We start from the raw sequence: 21,427 nt of genomic DNA, 5'->3' as shown, positions 1-21,427 counted from the left end.
TCAGGATTCATGACCAGTAAAGAGGCTGAGTGATTCATTCAACTGTAAATGGCAAAGACGTGCTTAAGAAATATGACCTCTTCTGGAAGTGTACCACACAAATGACGGGTGACACGCACGCACGCACGCACGCACGCACGCACGCACGCACGCACGCAGGCACGCACGCACGCACACACACACACACACACACACACACACACACACACACACACACACACACACACACACACACACACACACACACACACACACACACACAGTGTTTGGATGCGCAGTCGCACGCACACTCAGACACAGTGTTTGGACGGGTGACACACACACACACACACACACACACACACACACACACACACACACACACACACACACACACACACACACACACACACACACACACACAATAACAAAAGGATTTGTGACAAATATTTTAATTTCATCCCTTCCTGTTGCTGTTTTTCTCTTGTGTGTTCTCCTGACAATGATTGTGGGAGAAGGCGTGCAGGTACAGAGTGTAAGCATGGATGTTTAGTGTTTAGCCTTTCACAATGAGGTTGGATGGAGAGGAGGACACACAGTCCATTAAGCTGGAGAAGTGAGAGTTCAGCTTTCATTTAACCTTTGCCTCTTGACAATCCCCTTTATTCTCCTCCCCAAAACAGCTACTCATTTATACCACTGTTTATAAAAGCCACTGGATCCCAATTTTTGCTTAATTTGTACATAAAGTCAGGACACGCATTCTACCATTAGAGTTATTTATTCATGACGCTGTCAGAACATGTTTTTGACACACATTTAGTTCCTGACCCTCTGTGTGACAAACACCATATTCACCACACTTAAACCCTATATACTTAGTTGACATGGGGCCCACAGGGCTCTATACTTGGTCTGCTCCGTTTTCCTCTTAACTAAAAACAGACAATTTTCAACTAATGTTTGCCTGAGAATAGGGAGGGATGCTATATCCTCTATAGGTTTCATGTGGTTGACAAAGTCTAGGTTGTATATACAGTACAGATAAATGTCCTGTATCTATGCAGATTTGACTCTTTCACATCCGCCTGTCATGTAAGCATTAGTAAACTGAGAGTGAAGTCGAACTCCCAGAATTAATAAATGCTATATACTCAAGTCATGATTAATGTCCTTTAGAATAGGTAGAAGATAATATTGTTTGCGGTATGCAGTTGTACATGCAATTGTAATGTACTGTACTGTACAGAACTACATTATGTCCCTTGGTGCAGCATATTCAGTATGTGCATCTTTTGTACAATTTCACTATGGATGTCAATGGGAACTGTAAAATAACTGCATACAGTTATAGGTTGGAAATGATTTACTCATTACTAAAGCCTTCATTTCCGTTAAATCCTATTATAAGTAAGTAAGAAAGTTGCCTTGGGAACCAATGGCCCATAGGCTTCTGCTCTATCTCCTGTTTCTGGCTGTAGCGTGTGAGGCGGCTTGATATACATGAACAACCCACAGCCATGATGTACAAGTACACTGAGAGTGATGCTAGTAGAGTATGTCCAATCCTTGATGCTGAGTGCTAGGCAGTGAGGCATTAGTTCGCATTCTCAGGGTGGACACTCTAACCACAAGGCCACAAAGCTGGTAACTCCTTTTATGTACTGAACTTGAATGGAGCTTCAGTGGGTAGCAGGCAGCCATGACCACCACATGTATATGATAGCCTAGTATATTGTTTGTAAAATAATGAATACTGTTATGATTTATTAATAATATTAAGATGCTATAGAGACACAGGCTGTGTGCACAGGCTTGAATGCTCTTTCAGAAGAGGAGATTCTGCACTTTGGGATCACAACCTTTTGCCTCTCACCGTGCTGCTGATGCATTTGCCATACAGTGCTGCTAGGATATCTTTGAAAATACTGGCTTCTGTGGAGATGTCGCGTAGCAGACGAAGGTCTGCCTATGCAAGATTGCTAAGGAGATAACAATCTCACTGTCAACACTGCCACTGCTGCGCCACACCGCAAAGAGCATGAATTAATTTACTTAGCGTACCTGTTACATGTGCTCGACTGCTACACATGCTCAACAGAAATGCCACAATGATGAATAGCTGGTGAATTCTAGAGCAGTGGTTCTCAACCTTTTCTGGATCAGGGCCTAATTGAAAATTTTGCCTGCCCATCTGTCCACTTAACACGGCAGCCGTGTGCATTTGCTGAGCATGTTTATTCTAATCATCAATTAATCAATTGTTTTGCAGCTTGGATCAAAACAAAAGTTTCTATGTTTTAAAGAAAGAATACTGTACAAAATTCTTATTATTTTAAATAATGTTATATTATCATGTTTTGTCCATAATTATTTTGGAGCTGACTTGGCAATGTCCTCATGGCCCACATGTTGAGAATGGCTCTTCTAACTATAGCACTGGTTTTTAACCTTTACGGTATCGTCTGTAACTCTCAGAATTTAATCAACAGTGAGGAAGGTTGGTCTTCAGTAGTGTTTGCCAGTGGGGAGCAGAGTCCCTGATGTCAAACAGCTTATTACCTGGAGAAGTTGGTGAGAGTCTGGGGAGCCAGGCCACATTCCTGGCATGCTTGTCCTGATCGTATGGCGAGCGTAACCATGTTAGGTCCTCTATGATGTGTGGACACAGAGGAACTAGATACTGCTGACCCGCTCATATGGATTTTACATTTACATTACCTTCTAAATGGATTGCTATCAATCACCCACTTAAAGGCTAACACAGTTTGCTCTGTTTTTCTCGGGCTTCTATTTTTAACCGCGAGGCTGAAGGCCAACCCATCTAGAGTGGGGTTTGTCTGTATGCATTTACGGTATGTATTTATGTGCATACAACCACAAAGTTGATATATGCAGATGAAGTTTCTGGCAGAGTTTTACTGCTGAACACTGCATTGTGACAGACAGATGGACATATATTGATCCCATGGGGGAAATGCAGGTGTCATAGCACTGCACTGCAGTGCAGTAGGCATGAAACACAGGACATAGGCAGGTAAGAATAGAGAGACACAGCTAAGATTCAATAATTTGTGTGGCTTCGTTTACAAACTGCACCCATGACTCACTATCGATTGCTAAAGACAGGACAGGGTGGCCATTTTAAAAGACAACTGTTACTGATCATTTGTATTTAACTAACTTTTTATATGTATGTAATCGAGAGCTGATCACAGCTTATCACAAATTACATGTAGCTTACACTACAGTGCCATTACTTAAGAACCATCTTGTGTTGCTAAATGGCTAATACTGTAAGAATATTATAGTAATATTAATATTAGACTATATATAATAGAGAGGGAGGACCAGCCAGGCGAGCCAGCAGCTATACCTATTTGTGATGCATTTTTGTTCCACGACTCCCACCCAAGAACTGAGTAACCTTCCCACAGTCCTGGTGGAAAAAAGGCTGGAGCTGTCATCTCCTTCCAAGTGTTTGCTTCCTGTGCAAACGCTTCCGGCAGGGCTGTGTATTTATCACATACACATAGTATGCATAAGATCAGTACAACCTATTGTGGTACTGTGTTTTTCAATTTTTTATGCATGCATAAATCGTAATCGAGGCAAACGTTTGAAATAATCGTGATACATTGATTTGAAGTCATATCGCCCAGCTCTACCGTTAAACATGGTTTCGATTTCAAACAGGGATGCATACATGCATACACACACACGCACGCACGCACACGCGCGCGCGCTTCCGTGCGTGCAGCATGCACACAAACACACAACCCACACATGCGCACATGACATGTACGCACACATGCACGCAGATCAGAAAAATAATACATTATTGGTGCATAGACAGATTGACAGATACATATTATCATCCCAACTAATGCATGAATGCAACATTTACAAGCATACTGTGCTGTATTTACAATTCAAGTCTGTTCAGTGCAAAAGAAAGACATTTCATTTCTACATCTCCATCTCTCTACTTATTATCATTCACCATCTCAACCACATTATCATATAGGGGCAAAGTAGTGTCAAACCTTTTCAGAACAGCCTCTGAATCCATTTTAAAATCATGATGAATCCTTGACTGTGTGTCTTGTGACTAGCACATAGGTTTTCAAAAAGGGGGTCACGTTCCCAAGTGTTATTGCCATGAGGGGCCGGGGCCCAGTGGGCCTATATGTAATTGTCAAGGAGAGAAAAATAAAAAACAACAATATATCAAATTATGTTCAATTCATACAATTATTGTGTAAGTTTATCTGGTGTCCATATTTGGTGCATGTCATTACTGTCAGTCGTTTTCAAAAGTTTTCAAACATCTCCAGAAAATATCAGAAACATTATTTTACCCATTTTGCAACAGAGGGGCTGCAGCTAGAGGCTGTGGCCATTAGGGGATCCTTGGTATGGAAACATTTTGGAACCCCTGGTCTAGCACAGTGGTTTACTGTCAATATTCCAGGATGACCTCCCACTTGGGTAATGACGCCCCCTGGCGATCATTCAGAGAAACTACTTCAGCTCCCGTACTAACGTAGGTAGGAAGGGCCTGTCACTCAAACCGGAGTGACCCGCCTCCAGGCTATATAAACCCCCGGAGGCGGAAGTAACATCCTCTTTTCACTCTCTGCGATATCACATTCAGATAAGTTGAAACTCAGCCTTTGTATTATTATTCTTCGCGCATTAGCCTAAAGCGGTGGCATTGGAGTCGCCCACTGGCGAGTGTTGAATTAACCCGTACTTAAGAATACTTATTCTTGTTCCGTCCTAAATCGACGGTTATTTCCTTTTATAACAAAGGATTATTACTGCTTGTTCAGGCCTCCGCCGAAGCAAGCGTGGCATAGCATTAGCCGTTAGCTTGTTAGCTCGTCTGCTATTGTTAACGTTAGCTACACTGCTTACCCCTTGTTCAGGCCCTGCCCGAATCAAGCGTGGCCTAGCCTTAGCCGTTAGCTTGTTAGCTCGTCTGCTTCTGGTTAACTCTATCTACAGTGCTTCGCCATGGATCCTCTGGCCTTCCTGCCGAGGCAATGTCCAGGCTGTCCAGGACTCATCGACGGACAGGATCTTCACCATCTCTGTGTCGGCTGCATGGGCGTTGCACACGCCTTCTCTGCACTGAGTCCTCAGGGGAGAGCAGGACCTTTCTGTGACTGCTGCGTGGCCTACGACCACGATGTACTGATACGCCGGTTCTACCTAGCCAGGGCAGGCCTCGGGGCCTGCACTCCACCAGGTGGGTCCACTGCTCTCAACCCCACAGCCCAGTCTTTCCTTCCCCAGGCGGCCCGCACCGTTGGTCAAGGTGCGGCGCTGCCTTCCGGAGATCCGCTTGGCAACCAGCGCGCCATTCCAAGTCAAGATGGCGCCGTGCTACATGAGACACCGCCTGCCGCGCAACCGACCGCAGCTAGCTCCACTGTCACTGGAGCTGGCGGGTCTGGTGAAGTCGCCGCTAAGAAGGCGACCAAGAAGGCTAACATCCAGACGAAATCTCCGGTAGCCTTTTCCCCTTCGGGCGCGGTGCCCAAAAAGAAACGCTTGGATGTGACCGTCGGGGACGTCCCCCTCGACGTGAGCATCACCAAAACAGTCCAGACCTTCAGGCGAGAGTCGGACCTGAGCTCCTGTCAGAGCGAGGGTTCTGGTTCTGAATACTCTGGATACACGGCCGAGGAGGAGGAGGACTCCGTCGAGGACGAGGGTTCTCGACTCACGGTCACTGTGAAAGGTAATGCCCCTGCGGCTCCAGCACGTCAACTGGACGCCGCAGGGAGCTCCCAGGCCTCCTCAGGCACCACTGCCCCTCCACCCGCCAGTCAAGCGAGTGAAGCGGGAGCAGAGGACGTCGATTCTGCAGCAGAAATGCTGGATCATCTCACAGTCTACATGAGAGCTCTGGCCAGAGTTGGAGAGGAGTTGCCACCTCCTCTCCCCTCTGAAGAGGCCGAGGATGATGATGAAATGCCCGGGCAGGAGCCTTCGGTTCCCGCCCCGTATGTCCTCTCCAGGCTGCCGCTGGTGAAAGGTTTCACCAAGGCCCTCCATTCCTCATGGAAGACACATAAAGACCCCAGGAAGCTGCCTTTTTCTGTGTTGGATTTGGTGGGCGGTGCGGAGGCAGGCATGTCCACCTGCCCTAACCTGGACCACCTGTTGGCACAATCTTTTCTGAGTTCTGTCAGACCCCAGTACAAAGATGTAGGCACGGCTAAAAACGGGCCGTTTGTTGGCCCCGTCGGCACCAACCCGCCGGGGTTCACTGTCCTGGAGGACAAGCTACAGTCGGACAGGGCTCGTAACGCCTACCGGTCCGCTGCTCTGGCCGCTAAGGACCTAAATCTGATCCAGCTCTTGCTCGCTTCCACCAAGGACCTGGTCAAAGGTCTGCCCACGGGGGAGCACACAGTTGAACTGAACACTCTATTTGACATCATGCTGAAGGTCAATTGGCATGCGGTTAAGTGGATGGGCAGGTCCATGGACTACAACCTCCAGTCTGAGAGAGCCCGCTGGCTCGACTATGTCGACCTCGAGCCTAAGAGGGACGTGGGCGAGAAGCCTCTAGGTCCTCGCGGGGAGATGTACAAGTCTCTCATAAACATGGAGAACAGTCCCACCACCCTCATGGGTGGGGGCTTGGAGCTGCTGCAGGGTAGAGTTACCTTCTTCAAGGCGGCTAAGGACATCGTCGAGTCCACCACAGTGCCACAGGATGAACCGCAGCAAGCTAGGAGGACGTCCCGCTCCTCCCGCGCCAAGGAAAGGGGCCGCTCTGCTTCTTTTAAGAAGCACTCGTCTTCCTCCAGGGGAGCCTCTGCAGCCAGGGCGCCTGACAGGCCCCGCAGCAAGGCTGTGGTTCCCGAGCGCGCTCAGCCGCGCCGCCCGTCCAAGGATGGCAGGCAGCAGTCTTCATACCGCGGTGGACGCGGTAGGGGACAGCGCAAATGACACTCTGAAGAGGGGAATTGTGCTGGGGCGGGGGTCCGAGGTGTCTCTCGGTCCCCCTCCCCCCAAACGAGGGCGTTTTTCGGTACCCCGTGTCGGGGAAATGAAAATGTTAATTTTGATGCCTCCTGTGTCGACAATAAACATGTTGAAAGAACAAAGTCTGTCTCTGTCCAACTCTCTCGCACTAGCACAGACGACCCCATCGTGCATGCCTCCTGTAGTAATGATGAAGTCCTGTCAGGACTCGATAATCAATCACAGGTTTTATCAGAAACCAGTAATGTTAATGTCAAACAATTATGTGGTTCCTCAAGCGCGCGAGTGGGATATCCCTCGCGTCGACAATATGAATCCTTTATGCATGCCTCCTGTAAGAATGATGGAGTCCCGTCAGGACTCTTTAATCAGTCAGAGGTTTTATCAGCAACCAGTAATGTTAACGTCAAACAATTATATGGTTCCTCATGCGCGCGAGTGGATTTTCCCTCGCGTGAGCGATGCTATGAATTTAACCTTGAGTCAGAAATTCTGTCGGCCTACTATGAGCCCGGGTCAAGGGACAAGCATAAAGGCCTTAGAGCAGGTATTAAACGTAAAAGTTCCTCTCCTGTCAGGGGAGAATGCTTTAGTTGTGGGCGAGTCTGTTTATCAGTCGAATCGCTTTGCTCTTCCTGTCGCTCTATCGAGCCAAAACCGAACGCTTCCGGTTTCACCGGATACGGATTCGCTAGCTCCCCGCTTCCGGTCCGGCCGCAAAAGAGCTCCGCTAGTCAAGCGGTACAATCGGAAGGTGTTCCCACCTTGCGGCCTATTGAACCCCTGCGCTCCGCATCCGGGTGTCCCGGATACGGATACGCAGGTTCCCCACTTCCGGTCCCGCCGCAAAATAGCTCCGCTAGTCAAGCGGTACAACCAGAAGGTGTTTCCGCCATGCGGCCTATTGAACCCTTGCGCTCCGCATCCGGTCGTTCCGGATACGGATACGCAGGTTCCCCACTTCCGGTCCGGCCGCCAAAAAGCTCCGCCGTCACGGAAGCACAGTGGTGGGGTTTCTCTCGCTCAAAACACGCTAGCACGCTGTGCGCGCCAGTGGAAGTTATGCAACCCGAGCCATTGGGTATTTCGAACGATAACCAGGGGTTACAGGTTACAGTTCGCAGATATACCCCCGCTTTCGAGCAGGGTTATTCATACCAGAGCACGTGGTTTAAAAGCAAGTCTTTTGAGAGAGGAGATCAGCTCATTGCTAAGCAAGGGTGCTATAGTGGAGCTGGACAGGACCCAATCCCGCATGGGATTTTGGAGCCGTTATTTCCTGGTGCCCAAAAAGGGGGGGGGGCTACGTCCCATCCTGGACCTAAAGGCACTAAACGTGTACCTGAAGAAATACGTTTTCAGGATGCTAACAGTACCCACCATGTTACGGTCGGTCAGGCAAGGGGATTTCCACTGTTCAGTGGATCTGAAGGATGCTTATCAGCACGTCCAGATTTATCCCCCACACAGGAAATTCCTTCGGTTCGCCTTCGAGGGTCGCCTGTACGAATATACAGTACTCCCTTTCGGTCTGTCACTGAGCCCGAGGGTTTTCGTGAAAGTGACCGAAGCAGCCATCGCCCCGCTGAGACAGCAGGGCGTCAGGTTGGCGACGTACATCGACGATTGGATGATTTCAGCGAGCTCCGCCCACGAAGTGGCGCGTCACACACAAGTGGTTTTGGCTCACCTGAAGGCCTTAGGTTTCATAGTCAACCACGGCAAGAGCATGCTGACTCCAGCAAGTCGTCTTACATTCATTGGGGTCCTTCTGGACTCATCCGACATGTCGGCCCGTCTCTCAGAGGAGAGGGTGGACAGGTTTCGGGAATGTCTCGACTCCTTTCAAGTGGGCCAGGAGGTCACTTACAGGAGTTGCATGGTACTGACGGGAATGATGGCTTCCGCAGTACATCTGTTGCGTTTGGGCAGGTTTCATATGAGACCTTTTCAAAGATGGATGTTATCCCTCGGGATCCCGCCCTCCTTGAAGTACAAGAAGGTTACGGTTTCCCCTTCCTGCGCGATCGCCCTGTCTCCGTGGCTGGTGGAGGGGTTCCTCACCAGCGGAGTCTCGATTGGCGAGGTGGTTTCCCACAAGTCGATCACGACAGACGCCAGTCTCAGTGGATGGGGAGCCACTTTCGAGGGGCGCACAGCGCAGGGGCTTTGGCCTCTGGAGATGAGGGGTCGTCACATCAACTATTTGGAGTTGATGGCTATACTCCTGGCGCTCAAGCATTTCGAGCCTTGGATTTTGCATTGTCACGTCCTGGTCAGGACAGACAATACGACGGCCATGTTTTATGTCAACAAACAGGGGGGCCTGTCGTCGTTGCCACTGGACCGTCTGGCTCGAGAATTGACGGTTTGGTGCTTGTCGCGCCTCAAGTCGATCAGGGCCTCACACGTCCCAGGTCTCCTCAACAGCGGAGCAGATCTCCTGTCCAGGGGAGGTCCTCGCTACGAGGATTGGTCTCTCCACCCCAGGGTGGTGAGCCAGATTTTTCGCAAGTTTGGTCAGCCAGTGGCGGACCTGTTTGCGTCAGCGGAGAATACGAAGTGTCCGTTGTTCTTCGCGGTGAAGGGCAGTCCTCCCTTGGGGTTGGACGCCTTAGCGCACACGTGGCCGAGAGGTCTACTGTACGCGTTTCCCCCCTTCGACTTAATCCGACCCACTCTGGAGAGAGTCAGGAGGTTCGGTCTGGAGATGCTCCTGGTGGCTCCCTACAAGGGCACGTGGAGATCGGCGATCGCCCCTCTCCTTTGCGAACCGGGTTGGCAGCTGCCTCAGTGCAGGGACCTGTTGAGTCAGGCCAGGGGGGAGATCTTCCACCAAGACCTGCAGGTCCTAGACCTGTGGGTTTGGCACGTGAAAGGGTAAACCTGCTGGCAGCCGGTTTTTCTTCTGAAGTGGTTGCTACCATTCAGAGTGCTAAGGCGCCCTCTACGAGGGCGTCTTATGATGGAAGGTGGAATGCCTTTGAGGACTGGTGTGAGTCGCGTGTTCCACCTGTGGTGGCTCATGTGGCGTCAGCCCAGGAAATTCTGGAATTTATGCAGAACCGCTTGAGAAGTGGTCTAGCATTTTCTACCCTTAGGGGGTATTTGGCGGCTATTAATGCCTGTCACCTGGGGGTGGCGGGCAAGGCACCTTCTAAAGTCCCGGAGGTCATCAAGTTCATGCAAGGAGTTGAACGTTTGAGGCCGGTGACTAGGTCTTTGTTCCCAGTTTGGGATCTGCAGGTGGTTCTAGGGGGCCTATGTCGGGCTCCCTTTGAGCCGCTTGTAGGGATGCCTTTGAAACTTTTGAGTTTCAAGACGGCTCTTTTGCTGGCTTTGGCCACGGCTAAAAGAGTTGGTGACCTGCAAGCTCTCTCGGTGTCTGCGGAGTGCATGCAGTTTATGAACAATGATCTCAAGGTGTTGCTCAAGCCTCATCTTAAGTTTGTTCCTAAGAACATGGTGGTTCCTAAGGAGCCTGTTGTTCTTCTGGCTTTTCATCCTCCTCCGTTTGTCTCGGTGGAGGATGAACGGCTGAATTGCCTTTGTCCTGTCAGGGCATTGAAGGCCTACTGTGACAGGACTGCTGGTTCTAGAGCTTCTTCTCAGCTCTTTGTAGAAATGGGCAATGTTCTTGTCAGAAAGCCGGTGTCTAGACCCACTCTTTCGAGGTGGATTGTGGATGCTATTAGGCTGGCTTACTCTAGTGCGGGTGTGGAAGTGCCGGCGGCACTTAAAGCCCATAGCACTAGAGGTGTGGCTACTTCGTGGGCACTGGCAAAGGGAGTCTCCGTTCAGGAGATTTGTGTTTCTGCGAATTGGTCTTCGCCTTCTACCTTTGCAGCCTACTATCACCTGGATATCGAATCCTCTTCGCTAGCGCATTCGGTTCTGGGTGCAGTTGCCTCCTCTACGTCATAGAGGAGTCGGATCTTCCCCTCCCACAGGTGGGCATGTAGCCACCTGGGGTACTTTGGGGGGACCCTGTGTTTTCCTTATATAGTGTGTCTTACTTATAAGGCGGACTTGTCCTTTTCATTTAGTTGAATGAGGCGGACTTCGGTCTGTCAGGGTCTCTCTTTATTTTCTCATGCCTTCACACCCAGGTCCGGTGGGCCTGGGACCTTCTGGGTGATGGGTCACGCCCGTTTGGGCTGTGCTCACCCGTATGAGGGGTGTGTGGGGGTATGAGAGTAGGTTGTGGCTTAGAGGGGAGTTTAAGAATCCCAAGTGGGAGGTCATCCTGGAATATTGACAGTAAACGGTAGGTTCCGTACGGAACCATTGTTTACTTAGATATGGAAGGATGACCTCCCACGTAATGCCCCTCTGTTTCACTGAATGTGGCAGAGAGTGGTATTAAGAGGATGTTACTTCCGCCTCCGGGGGTTTATATAGCCTGGAGGCGGGTCACTCCGGTTTGAGTGACAGGCCCTTCCTACCTACGTTAGTACGGGAGCTGAAGTAGTTTCTCTGAATGATCGCCAGGGGGCGTCATTACCCAAGTGGGAGGTCATCCTTCCATATCTAAGTAAACAATGGTTCCGTACGGAACCTACCGTTCTCAACCTTTTCAGGCCACGACCCCCCAAATAATTATATTTTAACTGGGGACCCCCCACCCTGATTAAGTGAGTCTTGAGGCATTACATTTTGTATAACACGGTTCTATTGTGCAAATAGCAGATCTACATGCTCACAACGCCTCACGTTGCGAGGTGTTGTGAGCATGTAGATTGTCTATTTCACAATTTCTGCCTATTTGACAATTTGAACAATGTTTAATTTGTCATTTTAGAGGTTGTCACTTTAGAAATGTGCAGATACCCTCTATACACTTAAACTTTATGTTGGTTTGTTTACTGTTGAGAGAGAAAACAATGTTGCACATTAAGTTAATCATCTGGGGACCCCCCATAATAATTTGGGGACCCCCCTGCGGGTCCCGTCCCACAGGTTGGGAACCACTGGTCTAGCAGACGGTCGGTGTCAAGGGCCATCCTTTCACCTTGAACTGCTTAACCTGGACCGCTGAGCTAATGTATCTCTTTTGCTACAACAGACAGGCGTACACACACACACACACACACACACACACACACACATACAGCCCCCCCCCCACCACCTCCAGTTCCACATTCCAGACCCCGGCACTGGACGAGTCAAGTTTCAGTGTTAGTTGTCTTTCCCTCAGTGGGGGAGAAACAGGCTTTTCCTTTCTTACACAATTCATGCTTATTTTATTAGTTTGGTTTATTTGAACCATGATAGTATGCACAAAGGTCTCATAGTTACTGGAGGCCCAGACAAATGACCCAATAATATGACAAAACAATCCTCCAGAGGCATTTCACTTCAAACGAAAGGATGTAAGAGAGAAACATCATTTATGCCAATTATGATCAAGGTAATCTTTGAAAGAAGTGAAAGGCATATAATTGCAACTGTACTTTAACCACTTAAACGCTCTATTTTTAGACAAACGGTCATGAGTTACAAGTGCGCTTTTTCCCGTCTACATCAAACCGCTAAAATAGCTGATCTATAAGTTCTTAACACGTCACGTTGCGAAGCATTGTGAGCTTGTAGATTGATATTTTTGGGCAAAGGTTCCCCCCAGAATAGGCGTCCAATTGGTTCATAATAGTAACTCTTACTGAACAATAAGTAGATTATTGATTATTATTAGTCCCAGACAATACTGGTAGTGGACCAGGGGACCGTTATCTCACTCTGACCAGACCCAGCCCACATAGCTGGAGCCGGAGCCCTGACACAAACAGGGAAAAACCTCAGTCAACAACCCCCACTGTTGCGACAGGAAGGAAAAGGGCGATGCTCCCAACAAAAGAAAAGGCAACACAGAGAACCACACTCACAGTCACGCCATCACAGAGGATATGGGCTAAAGTCTTCAAACAAAAGAGTCTACAACAATTTAGCTGTATTATTTAGAGTACAACAGTTGTGTCCTTTGCGGAGAAGGCATTTGGCTCCATTTGTACAAACATAATGGCCAGCTGGTTGGAGTATGTGAGGCTTGAATGAAGACACATGGAGAGGACACAGGTAGCCCTGACCTGACAGGACTGAGGGAGCCAAGGTAAGAAGGCAGGTTAGGCCAGCCCAAGGAGGGGAAGAATGAGGATATAAGGGGGCGGACTGGTGAAACAGAATAGAAATAAGAGAGATGATGTTAAGTATCAGAAACAGTGAGGGAGTGAACAAATGTGCCAGAGTCAGCGTTGCAGAGGCCAGGATAGGGGGATTAAAGACGAGAGAAGTGATTTTGAAAACATGAGTTTAGAAATGACGGTTGGAGAGTCTCACTCTGTGTGTGTGTGTGTGTGTGTGTGTGTGTGTGTGTGTGTGTGTGTGTGTGTGTGTGTGTGTGTGTGTGTGTGTGTGTGTGTGTGTGTGTGTGTGTGTGTGTGTGTGTGTGTGTGTGTGTGTGTGTGTGTGTGTGTGTGTGTGTGTGTGTGTGTGTTGCCTCCTGATGAAAGGGGAGATTGTTCATGCTGGCAGCTACACATGAGGGTAATCATGGTTAAGGAGTCTGCAGACATATGACCATCATTGTGAGTTGCTTTGCAGATACGCCATTGAAGTCCAATCCAAGTCTAATCCAAATATCAATTATATGTGCTTTAAATGTGCTTTTTATTGGAATGTTCAAACATTTAAGTAACTAGGAAGGAACATGGACTCAGATTTAACCTAGGGAGATAAATAACATTTAGTATAGTTTAAATGAAGACATTTTTGCCTGTAAACATGTAGTCTACCTAAATAAATAACCTCATTCTGATGAATGCAAAATACATAACAGGACTGTCGGCCTTGACATTTAATTTGTGTGTTTTCTAAGATGACAACAAAATCTAACTTTAGTCAATAATTACATGAATTCCTGTGCACCTCCACTAACACCAGAAAGATTAATAATGTTTCTTTTCATTTAAGACTCAGATGACCTCCAGAAAACAGAAACTCTCCAGAATTAGTAAATGGTCCATTTCTATAGCAGCTTTTATCCAAAACAATTTCCAGAGTACATTACATTTACCCATTAAAACGCATTGACACAGAGACTGCAAGGCACCAACCTGCTCATTGGGGCCAGTTAGGATTTCAGTGTCTTGCTCATGACACTTTGACTCTAGGCGAGGGGGAGTCTTATGTAATGTGCCCACTTGAAAAATAATTACCTTCAGACATACGGCGAGATCTCACGTAAAGCCCTGGAATGTGCGACACCCCCGATCCATCGTATCAATCATGAAACAATCTCCATGCTATTAGTACCAGGAGCTACTGGCAGCTCAGAAGTGAAGGTACCGGTACTAAAAGTTTAGTTTTTCCGGATAGCAAGGGAAGAGGAGCACTCTTTTTGGTTCACTCAATGTCCAGTTTTGGTCGCTCCAAAGCAATTATTTGCACTCACAAATGCTCCCAATTATATTTTGCGGTTGCACAGATAAAATCTCAGGCTCATATGCGACCAAAGCGGTCGTAATTTCGAGCCCTGCACTGTGGAAATTGCCAGTGGAAAACACCACCTTCAACACAGCCTCTGACATTTCCAGCCTCACTACACCCATGGGTGACTGGCTGCACTTAACACTGTTGCACCTCTTTGCCCCAAATCCCCAAATAGGGCCCCAAAGAGTTCCCAGGTCGAATTGCAGTGCGTCGCTGAAGTGTCCTTGAGCAAGCACTGACTCCCTGACAAGCACACTAAAATCCTCAGTGTTCATTTATCCATGTGTAACAAATGAGTGAATGTACACATGTAACAAAAAATCACACCAGTGTGAACTGAGCGGTGGTGTCCATTCATTTCAAGGTGTCTCTCGTGTGTGTGTGTGTGTGTGTGTGTGTGTGTGTGTGTGTGTGTGTGTGTGTGTGTGTGTGTGTGTGTGTGTGTGTGTGTGTGTGTGTGTGTGTGTGTGTGTGTGTGTGTGTGTGTGTGTGTGTGTGTGTGTGTGTGTGTGTGTACATTTCAAGGCTGCTCAACCAGGCTACAGACACACATACACACGCATAGCTATACACACGGTCACGCTAAGGAGACGGTGTGACCACCGCTCAAAAATTGGTTACTTACATTGTACTGTGTCCTTGGACAACACTGGGACCAGTGCCAAAAAAACGAAACAAAGGATTGGTCGACAGCGGCGGTGGTACGTCACTGAAGGAGAGTCCACGTGTTTTACAGGATGTGTCAGGAATGTCTGTTGAGACATTGTGTGTGCCATGCTCCCCCCCCCCCCCCCATCCAGCCCAGTGCACCTTCCTAAAATAGATAATGGTAGACATGCTGCATCATGCGCGGGTCATATCAGCTTTCCTTTTGAGATAAATCCTCTCACTGGGTTGGGGAGTGTAAGTGAGAAGTGAGTGATGTCATTTTGCGTGTCCTCAAGTTGCATGGGACCATGTTAAGTCCTGATGAAAACCTTTTGTTGAAATGTGTTGGCTCATGTTTGTCATGCATTATTACTTTTCAATGAAATGAAGTATTCTGACCTCTTTTTTATGTGCCTTGCTCATTGTGCAACTCCAGAATTCCAGTTGTGGTTCTGGATGTTTTTGTTTTAGACCGTCTCCTCATAAGCACTAATTACTGTAGGTACGTAGTTCTACAGGAATTTATTATTTCCTCTTATCCACATGAGCACAGGATTTTTTATTTCTTTGTTAGGCTTAGGTTTTGCCCGGGTAGCTCAGTCGGTAGAGCTCTCGCCTTTGTACCGCAAGGTCATGGGTTCGATTCCGGGCACCGCCAACTCAGCGTATGAGTAGCAGGGCTTGGCAAGTCGTGCGGCAAGTACTGGGAGCTGATGGTAGGTGTGGCGCTCCACCTCAGCAGTCCATCTCCCAGGGGTCTAGCGCATTGTAACGGAGACAGACTCCCGTGTGTTACAGGCTGATACCGACAATAAGCCACTCCCGACCTACTTAGGTTTTTGGTTTACAATTAGAGAAATTCTTAAATGATTTAAGGAAGCATTTTATATTCCCTCTCCTTGGAATAATTGAATTATAACTTATTTATTGTACATAAGGTTATGTCTGGCCACATATATTTTCTCTGGATTGAAATGAAAACAAGTGATTTAAAAAAGGAATTATACCATTGTTGACTATTGAGATGATTTCACCCAGGTTTTTTCATCTCACTCACTTCACGCAGTCTACTGTCTTTACACATTTAGGAAAACATAGGCATACACATAGCATAAACATTAACCGAAAGTATGTTGTAGGCTACTTACCATTGAGCATTTGGAATACAAGACAGTAAAATCGCAACTGCCCCTTAGTAGCGGACAGTGGAAAATCTAAGTAGTATGAGTGACATGAGTGATCTGGGCAGCTTGCCCCAGGAAATGTGCCAAGCTCAATAGGCAACAATGGTATAAGGAAGGTTTGTCCATGGGTATTTGTGTTCATTAAGGAAATAAAATCCATACTAACCAAAGATCAATTCCTCTCCTCTCTCCTGTCCTCTCCACGTAGCTTCACCTAGCCAACCTGGTCTCATTAAATGGGGATTCGGTGGAGCTCAACAAGCGGCTGGTGCAAACAGAGAAAGACAGAGACCTGCTGGAAAAGAGATTGGCCAAAGCACAGGTAGGCATGCCTTACTGCCAAGTATGAGGGGCAATTCAAATGTTTACTTCACTATGTCCACCTGCAACAATATTAGACATCATACACACACAGTAAAATCTGGAGAAGTTCACCTACTGATTTACACCTGTAAAGCTGTCTTGACCTTATATGGATTCTGTTAGTGTGGCATGTGGCTGATGTGGCCTCCATATATGGGCATTCCCATGTGAAGTCCTGTTAGATATGGGCTTAATATTGGTGACATCAGGGAACTCCATATATGGGCATAAAAGGGATTCTGTTAGTGTGACATCACAGTGAAGCCAGAGCGTGATGTCAGAGCGGCAAACCCATTCTGTTAAGAGTGGTTCCCCTGACATCACAGTGATATCAGAGCGACAAACCCATAGAACCACAGTGACAGGCGTGACAGAGATACATACATACGGACAAGCTTTGACCGTTCACATACTAATCTGTGACTTACAGTCGCAACAAAAGGGACTTATTAGTAAAAGAAACTAAACACATAAGGAAGGCGTAGTTTGTTGTTGCGACCGTCAGGGAGCAGTTTACTATGAAAACCTCCACCGGCCGTCCGTCCGTCCGTCCGTCGGTCACACGTCACACGTCACACCTTTGCCCTGCTCATATCTCCGCATCAGTATGACATCACACCACATGTGTACACAAACCTTTGTGTACGTTGCTGTGGCAACAGTCTGTTGTTGCTGGTTTGTTAGTGTACGTTAGCAACCACCTTAGCAACCATGGTTTTACCCTAGCAACCAACTGTTTACCCTAGCAACCAACTGTTTACCATAGCAACCATGTTTTTTTACCCTAGCAACCAACTGTTTACCATAGCAACCAGATACGCAGAGCAGGGATCTCCATATATGGGCATAAACAGGTGACATCACACTGATGTCAGATACTCAGAGCAGGGATTTCTCCATAATATATGGGCATAAAAGGGATTCTGTTAGGGATCTCCATATATGGGCATAAAAGGGATTCTGTTAGGGATCTCCATATATGGGCATACAAGGGATTCTGTTAGGGATCTCCATATATGGGCATAAAAGGGATTATGTTAGGGATCTCCATATATGGGCATAAAAGGGATTCTGTTAGGGATCTCCATATATGGGCATAAAAGGGATTCTGTTAGGGATCTCCATATATGGGCATAAAAGGGATTCTGTTAGGGATCTCCATATATGGGCATAAAAGGGATTCTGTTAGCTGTTAGTGATCTCCATATATGGGCATAAAAGGGATGCTGTTAGGGATCTCCATATATGGGCATAAAAGGGATTCTGTTAGGGATCTCCATATATGGGCATGAAAGGGATTCTGTTAGGGATCTCCATATATGGGCATAAAAGGGATTGTATCCCAGATGATGCCCTGTTAGGAGATCCACACTAACAGAATCCATATATGGTCCTACCGACAGCTGCTATAAGCCAACCCTGGCGATAAGGTCTGAGTCGAAGAAATGCTTATTTCCTGGCAAGAATTGCCCCTTTATACTGTAGGGCTCGTTTGTGTATTGTATGACATCACGCCACATCATCGGCTGAGGACTGTGTGATGTCATCATATCTCCATATATGGAGACATAAGTTGCTCATGCCCAAATATGGGCTGGTGAGGTCAGACTTAGTGTGATGCGTAGGTTATCTCCATATATGGAGATTCAACTTCAATGAGTAACCATGGCAAACTGTCAACTGCCCGTATGTCTTGATAATTGGTAAAACAAACTTTTGGCCTATTTGTGGAGATAAGCGACCAACGACTTAGGGAGTCTTACTGGTATTATATTACTGTGTTGTATTGTCACGCAATAATCATTACACTAAATAGTGCAACACTATTGATGCAAATCAATTATATTCCATCAGATAATGGATGTCTGGTTGTACACTACTTTATTGTATATTGTGGCTCATTGTGTCCAGAAGCAGAGTACTATAGAAGACTCTCCTGTGAAAACAGTTTGTCGTTTGATGCCTCGCACTTTCATACATACAGTAAATCACTGTCAGATGGCAGAGCAGGTTTGATAATGACGTTTTGTAGAACTGCTGTGACTACAGTGACAAACTATCAAATACAACGGTATACATTATTTTGCTCATCAAGAAAGATCATTTCTGTGTACTTGCTCTGCAGGAAATGCCTCTTGAGAATGCCTTGAAGCAATGTCAGATAAACAAACAAGTGTTGTGTGCGTTCTCAAAAATGTAGTGAGTCATTTGTGACTGATAAACCTACCGTTAAATTACTTTACGGTGAATTGAGCTTCTTTAGATGGAATTCTTTCAAGGACGTTGCCAGAATAGCTGACGCAGGCACAGAATTTCACAGATCAGCTAACTGGATATATCCAGACCACCCATATGCTCCCCTCCATATGTTCCAAATACAGCAACATCCCTGGTAGTCAATATTGATGTCACCTTATAAAGCATTTACACTGCATCTACTCTACATTAACCCATTAAGACCTGAGGCTGATTCTACCAGTCTAAATCCTAACAGTTTTCTGGAAAACATATGTTACTCTATCAGTGGTGCTCAAAGCATTTTCATGTCAAGGACCCCCAAAATGATATGTATTTGGCAAAAAAAGCATTAATACTGTTATCTATTGTACATGTATGTACATGCAAGGCAAGCAAGTCATTCTGAAACTCATGGTGTTCAATGTTGCTAGAGTGCACGGCTGCACGCACGCACGTACGCACGCACGCACACGCACACACATGCACACAAAGGGACAATGGAGGTTAATTACAAAATTCGCCAGCAGGGTTGATGTCCTACAGTGATATGTGTTTATTACCAAGGACATTCATCAAAAGCATGGTACAGACTACAGAATATGTTCCAGTTAACATTGGACAGAATATATATATACCGGTAGTAATATTAAAATAATGGCATATCATAACATTAGAATATCTACTATATAATATTAAATATTTCAACAAATGATGTTGTATTATGTCATGTGTCATCATATAATTAATCCCCCCCCACACACACACACACACTCAAAAATGAAAAGTATAATTGCGACCAAAGGTCGCAGTTTACCATGAGAAACGTCACAGCTTGTCTGTGTAGACGTGTAGATGTGTCTATGGGTGATCTACATGTAATCTCAGAGGAAAGGATCATCACATTAACCACAAAAAATGTGTGGGTTTGCTGCTCTGCTCTGACATCATGCTCTGATGTCACTGTGATGTCAGGGGAACCACTCTACCAGAATGGGTTTGCCGCTCTGATATCACGCTCTGGCTTCACTGTGATGTCACACTAACAGAATCCCTTTCATGCCCATATATGGAGTTCCCTGATCATCAATATTAATGATGCCTTGTTAGAGTGATCCCTGTGATGCCAGGGGGAACAAATCCCTTTTATGCCCATATATGGAGATCCCTGATGTCCACATCCCTGATGTTTACATCCCTACATCTGTAATGCCAGGGGAACAAATCCCTTTTATTCCCATATATGGAGATCCCTGATGTCCACATCCCTGATGTCCACATCACTTGTCGCCCTGAGGCGTCTTACTAGTTAGTCTCATAGCTTTAAATCGAACAATGAACAATGTACAGTGAACTACATACTGTATATACTGTTGGCCGTGACACTTTTTATTTTGTCAGAAGAGGATAAACACAGCTGCGGCTAAGTAAGTAAAACAAAGAAAGAAAAAAAGAAAGATATAGTATCTATGTTTGATGTAGGTGAACCAGTTAGCAAGCATTGTCAGTACTGTTGACTCTGGATTAATTTAATTAGCAGAAGCTGTCTTTACCCTGACACATCTGTGAAAAGGGCTCCATCAGTGTTTCTAATTAGTGCCCTTTGTTCCAGTGAATGGAAATCTTAATGCTACAGCTTACAATGACATTCTAGACAATTGTGTGCTTCCAATTATGTGGCAACAGTGTGCGGATGGCAGTTTCTGGTTTCAGAATTACAACCCCCCACCATGATCCCCCATGCAGAAATGGTTTGTTGAGATGAGGGAGGAGGAACTTGACTAAAACCTGGATGATATATCAGTATCACCGATATATCAACCATTTTCCTCCGCAAAATTATTGTGAATAAACAAGTAGCAGCAGGTATAATCAAAATTATTTTATTTATTTATTGAGACTAGTCCTTGCCCATTCAAACTTTTATGTGCTCCAGATTATGTGCTGTTTGGGTTATGGGGTGTGCGCACAGTATATTGAGGGATTGAATGTAGGAGTCGAGAGAAGAGAAATAATGTGGGAGAACCCAGACGTATCATACGGTGATGTCAGTCAAACGGAGAACCACGGCTCATTGCTCAACATCCACAGTCAAGCAATACTTGCATGTTCTTCATGGATGTGTGTCTGTGCCTTTGGTTGTACACACAGTGTGAGCAGTCCCACCTCATGCGCGAGCACGAGGATGTCCAGGAGCGGACCACTCTGCGCTACGAGGAACGCATCACTGAGCTCCACGGAGTCATCGCCGAGCTCAACAAGAAGATAGAACTGCTGCAGAACCACTCCATCAGGTAGACACTCTTACAGTACTCACATCATCATATTATTAACCACCACTAAATCCATAATGAATCCATGTTGATATACAACATAACATATACCTCTCCGACCTCCTCGAGCCATATGTCCCGACCCGGTCGCTCAGGTCCAGTGAGGCTGGCCTCCTCAAGGTTCCAAACACCAACCGTCGAACCTGGGGTGACAGGGCCTTCTCAGTGGCCGCCCCCACCCTCTGGAACGAACTC

The 21,427-nt window shown here is 46.7% G+C and overlaps 1 protein-coding gene across 2 annotated transcripts in view; it reads left to right on the top strand.

Moving 5' to 3' along the window:
- Positions 1 to 21,427, top strand: part of mcc (MCC regulator of WNT signaling pathway) — a 63,728-nt gene that overhangs the window by 4,859 nt on the left and 37,442 nt on the right. Inside the window, exons 1-3 of one of the 2 annotated variants that reach the window (XM_080726565.1) lie at positions 12,893 to 13,090; positions 16,510 to 16,623; positions 21,051 to 21,193. In XM_080726565.1, the coding sequence (XP_080582691.1) occupies positions 21,069 to 21,193 (125 nt within the window). In that variant the 5' untranslated portion in view covers positions 12,893 to 13,090; positions 16,510 to 16,623; positions 21,051 to 21,068. Of the gene's footprint in view, positions 1 to 12,892; positions 13,091 to 16,509; positions 16,624 to 21,050; positions 21,194 to 21,427 lie in introns of those variants that run through there. The other variant, XM_080726564.1, reaches the window with a different exon arrangement.

Source organism: Nannobrachium achirus (genome assembly GCF_963921795.1).
Source record: "Nannobrachium achirus genome assembly, chromosome: 5".
NCBI lineage: Eukaryota > Metazoa > Chordata > Actinopteri > Myctophiformes > Myctophidae > Nannobrachium > Nannobrachium achirus.
The sequence above is the reverse complement of the archived record's forward strand: the minus strand, read 5'-3'. Positions and strand labels throughout refer to the sequence as shown.